The following is a 4,665-nucleotide window of genomic DNA, read 5'->3' as shown; positions in this document are numbered from 1 at the left end:
GCAGCCCACTGACTCACACATACTCCTTTCTCCTCCTCGTCTTCCTCTCTCTCTCTCCTTCTCGTCTTCCTCTCTTCTCTCTCTCCTCTCTTTCCTCTCTCCTTCTCGTCTAGCTCTCTTCTCTCCTCTCTCTCTCTCTCTCTCTCTTCCCTCGTCTTCCTCTCTCTCTCCCACTCTCCTCTCGCTCTCCTCCTCTCCCCCATCTCTCTCTCTCTCTCCCCTCTCCTTCTCATCTTCCTCTCTCTCTCCTCAACTTCCTCTCATTCATTGATCAGTTGAGAAAAACAAACACAAGGATTTTAATCCATCATTCTGTTCTGGTGTTTAGTTCAGGTCCTGGAGAATTAGGAGGTCAGGTGTGTGTGTGTGTGTGTGTGTGTGTGTGAGTGTGTGAGTGTGTGTGTGTGTGTGTGTGTGTGTGTGTGCGAGTGTGTATCACGCAGTCCTCTGGGTGTCAGTGTTTGTAAGCGGCAGATTTATAAGAGAATTGAACCTGATTATATATACACGTGTGTGTGTGTGTGTTGTGGTTTGTATGTAAACCTATCCTTGCCCAGTGGGTGAGTCAGGGTAACTTCAGCTCAGATATTGATCATGCTGTGTGTGCTGCTCTGTTTCAGGGTCACTGTGATGTCAGCGTTCATGTTATTATCACTTTTAGTTATTAAAAAAAAACCTAAAACCAAGTCATTGATCATCAAAATGGTTAATTAATTTAGTCATGGATTCATATCAAATAATATTCCAGTCCTCACTGTATGTGGTCTCACAGTCACACACACATCACACAGGCTTTTACTGACATCCTTGAGGAGCAGGTCATGTGACTGTTGCTCGTTCACCACTGTTTGTCTGTTTCCCTCTGTCCTCCTGTCTGTCCACATGTCCATCACCTCTCCCGCTTCCTGTCTCCATCTCTCAGTTCATCCATCTCTCAGTTCATCCATCTGTCTGTGTGTGTGTGTGTGGGTAATGCATGCGTGCGTGTGTGTGTGTGTGGTCAGGATTACAGGGCGTCAGGTTGGCCAACATGGACGTTGATGCTGGGGAAACAAAATGTTCCTCTCAGCTCAAAGCCGCTCTAATCCGCTCTCATCATCATCCTCATCTTCTTCCTCCCCCCACAGCAGCGCAGTCTGAACACACACACAAACTCTCTCACACACACACTCAAACACAACCACACACACACACAGTGGAATTGTCTTAATTTGGACGACTTATGATTTAAATAGCTTATTGGTTAATAACCTGCTGATTGATAACCAGCTGGTTAATAACTTGCTGATTGATAACCTGCTGGTTAATAACCTGCTGATTGATAACCAGCTGGTTAAAAAAAACTGCTGATTGATAACCAGCTGGTTTTAAAAAAACCTGCTGATTGATAACCAGCTGGTTAATAACCTGCTGATTGATAACCAGCTGGTTAAAAAAAACTGCTGATTGATAACCAGCTGGTTTTAAAAAAACCTGCTGATTGATAACCAGCTGGTTAATAACCTGCTGATTGATAACCAGCTGGTTAAAAAAACTGTTGATTTGATAACCAGCTGGTTAAAACCCTGCTGATTGATAACCAGCTGGTTAAAAAACCTGCTGATTGATAACCAGCTGGTTAATAACCTGCTGATTGATAACCAGCTGGTAAAAAAAAAACCTGCTGATTTGATAACCAGCTGGTTAAAAAACCCTGCTGATTGATAACCAGCTGGTTAAAAAAACCCTGCTGATTGATAACCAGCTGGTTAAAAAAAACCTGCTGATTGATAACCAGCTGGTTAAAAAACCCTGTTGATCGATAACCAGCTGGTTAATAACCTGCTGATTGATAACCAGCTGGTTTAAAAAAAACCTGCTGATTGATAACCAGCTGGTTAATAACCTGCTGATTGATAACCAACTGGTTAAAAAAACCTGCTGACACGCTGACTTCCTGCCACGTTGGTGTGTAATAACTAACATGGAGGACATGATCACACATCACTCAGAGAGAGCCGAGTTTCACTCACCAACACACAGGCCTAGTCATTCACCACAAGGGAGGGGGCGCTACATGGTTAATCATTTATAATGCATCATTTTGTCAACGGTTGTTTTACACACTGGACCTAAGCTCCGCCTCTTTGTTTACAAACATTAACATTGTGAATGTAAATGACTTTGAGTTCAGTATAAATAATAATCCAGATGAAATTTGTTTTCATCATCATTTTAATCCGTGCTTTATTTCTCTTTTCAGCTTTAACCGCTTACACCTACCTGACAATCTTTGACCTGTTCAGGTAAGCCTGGTCCTGGTCCTGGGTTAGTCTTTGATTACACTCAAACATTATCTCTTGGACATGTAGAAGGCGTGTGATTGACAGATGAGTGAATAACTGATCAGAGTTATTGATTAGAAACAGCTGTTTATTTTTGAGTTTCAGTAAATTCCAGGTGAACTCCAGCTGACCTGTCTGTTCCTGACTCATGTCTTCTGTCCCCTCTGTCCTCTCTCTGTCTCCCACCCCTCCATCAATCACTCGCTTTTCTCTTTCGCTGCCATCACTCCACTGTCCACCTGTCTGTCCACCTATCCGTCCACCTGCAGCCTGATCACCTGTCTCATCAGCTCCTGGGTCAACATGAAGAAACCCAGTCAGGTCTACTCGTTTGGGTGAGTCTGCTCTAACACACACCCACACACACACAGAGACACACATACACACAGAGACAGACAGACAGACAGACAGACAGACACATACAGGGTGACCTGGGTGTTTACCACATAAAATGGGTCAGTCTGTCATGAAATGTGTATCAGAGTCACTGACCACTCCACCTCTGTGTGTCCGTCTGTGTTTCCCTCTGTTTCTGTGTCCAGGTTTGAACGTCTGGAGGTCCTGGCTGTGTTTGCTTCCACTGTACTCGTCCAGCTGGGAGCTTTGTTCATCCTGAAAGAGAGGTGAGTACAAGATCACAGACATCAGAGACAGCAGAGGCGTCAAACACATCAGAGACAGCAGAGAGATCAGAGACAACAGACACATCAAAGACATCAGACACATCAGACACATCATATACAGCCGAGACTCACATACAGCCGAGACACATCAGACACATCTGAAATGGCAGAGACATTAGAGACAGCCAGGACATCAGAGACACCAGAGACGTCAGACACATCAGAGAGAGCCGAGATGTCAGACACATCAGAGACATCAGACAAATCACAGACATCAGAGAGCCGAGACATCAGACACATCAGAGATGTCTGAGACGTCAGACACATCACAGACATCACAGACATCAAAGACAGCAGAGACAGTGGAAACCACTAACCCTAGTTCTGCAGCCTGCTACTGTTGAGGCTGTTAGTACTTTGGCCTCACTCAGTCACTCAGTCACTCAGTCACTCAAAGACAGACCTGACCAGTGTCTGTTTTTGATTCTTTGATTTTTAGTGTGGAACGATTCATGGAGCAACCTGAGGTCCACACGTGAGTACCACACTCTCTCTCTCTCTCTCACTCTCTCTCTCTCTCTCTGTGTGTCTGTCTCTCTCTCTCTCTCTCTCTCTCTCTCTCTCTCTCTCTCTCTCTCTCTCTCTCTGTGTGTCTGTCTCTCTCTCTCTCTCTCTCTCTCTGTGTGTCTGTGTGTCTGTCTCTCTCTCTCTCTCTCTCTCCATTATCGTACAGATTAGTGGCAGCTTTTAAAAATCAAACCACAGTAAAACTTGTCTCAGTCTCTTGTGATGAGATTACGTTGTCTCTGTGATTGGACAGTGTGAGAGACGTCTGCTGACCACAGGGACACACACACATTCTGTCTCTCTAATCTGTTCTGTGGGGGTGAGGATGAGGATGGGGGCAGCTCTTCACGTCCTGCTGATTGTTTGTAGCAATTTGTTTGCTCTTAAAAGGATTGTATGAGTGATTAGTGTGTGTGTGTGTGCGTGCGTGTGTGTGTGTGTCATCATGCTAATAAAAGTCTTTCATAATAAGTTTTTTTCATAATACATTTTTGTGAGGGTTATGAAAGTAGAAAAACATTTCACATGAGTGAAGTGAAAACAAACATACAGTCCTGTGCTACAGGGGGCGCTGTGTCTGTCACAGTTAGTTTAAAACTAAGCACTGCTCCTTCATCCACAGGACCGTCTTCAGGTCACATGGTCATGTTGTGTGTTTTGTGTCTCCAGAGGACGACTGTTAGTCGGGACCTTCGTCGCTCTTTTCTTCAACCTGCTGACGCTGCTGTCAGTCAAGAACAAGCCCTTCACCTACGTCTCAGAAGGTACTGCCCCCTCTCCTCTCTACTCTCTCCTCTCCCTCCTCTCTCTCCCTCCCCCTGCCTCTCCCCTCCCCCCTTCCTCCCCCTTCCTACCTCCTCCCTCTCTCTCTCTCTCTCCTCTACTCTCTCCCTCCTTTCCTTTCTTTCTCTCTCTCCTCTCACTCTCTTCTCCCTCTCCCTCTCTCTACCTCCTCACCTCCCCCCACTCTCTCTCTCTCTCCCTCTCCCTCCCTCTCTCTCTCTCCCTCCCCCTTCCCTACCTCTCCCATCCTCCCTCCCTCCTCCCTCCCCTCTCTCCCTGTCTGCTCCTCTCCCCTCCCTCTCTCTCTCCCTCCCTTCCTGCCTCCTCTCTCTCTCTCTCTCCTCTCTCCCCTCTCTACTCTCCCTCTC

General features: G+C 46.0%; 1 protein-coding gene across 1 annotated transcript; it reads left to right on the top strand.

Moving 5' to 3' along the window:
* Positions 1-2,193: 2,193 nt before the first annotated feature.
* LOC122763757 (zinc transporter 6-like) lies at positions 2,194-4,319 on the top strand (the record flags this gene model as incomplete). Its single annotated transcript, XM_044018350.1, has 5 exons — positions 2,194-2,285; positions 2,594-2,659; positions 2,867-2,947; positions 3,447-3,482; positions 4,184-4,319. Coding segments are annotated over exons 2-5 (285 nt in total), but the record flags the coding sequence as incomplete, so codon positions are not given.
* Between the last annotated feature and the right edge of the window lie 346 nt (positions 4,320-4,665).

The sequence above is a fragment of the Solea senegalensis genome, unplaced genomic scaffold (genome assembly GCF_019176455.1).
Source record: "Solea senegalensis isolate Sse05_10M unplaced genomic scaffold, IFAPA_SoseM_1 scf7180000017031, whole genome shotgun sequence".
Taxonomy (NCBI): Eukaryota; Metazoa; Chordata; class Actinopteri; order Pleuronectiformes; family Soleidae; genus Solea; species Solea senegalensis.
The sequence above is the reverse complement of the archived record's forward strand: the minus strand, read 5'-3'. Positions and strand labels throughout refer to the sequence as shown.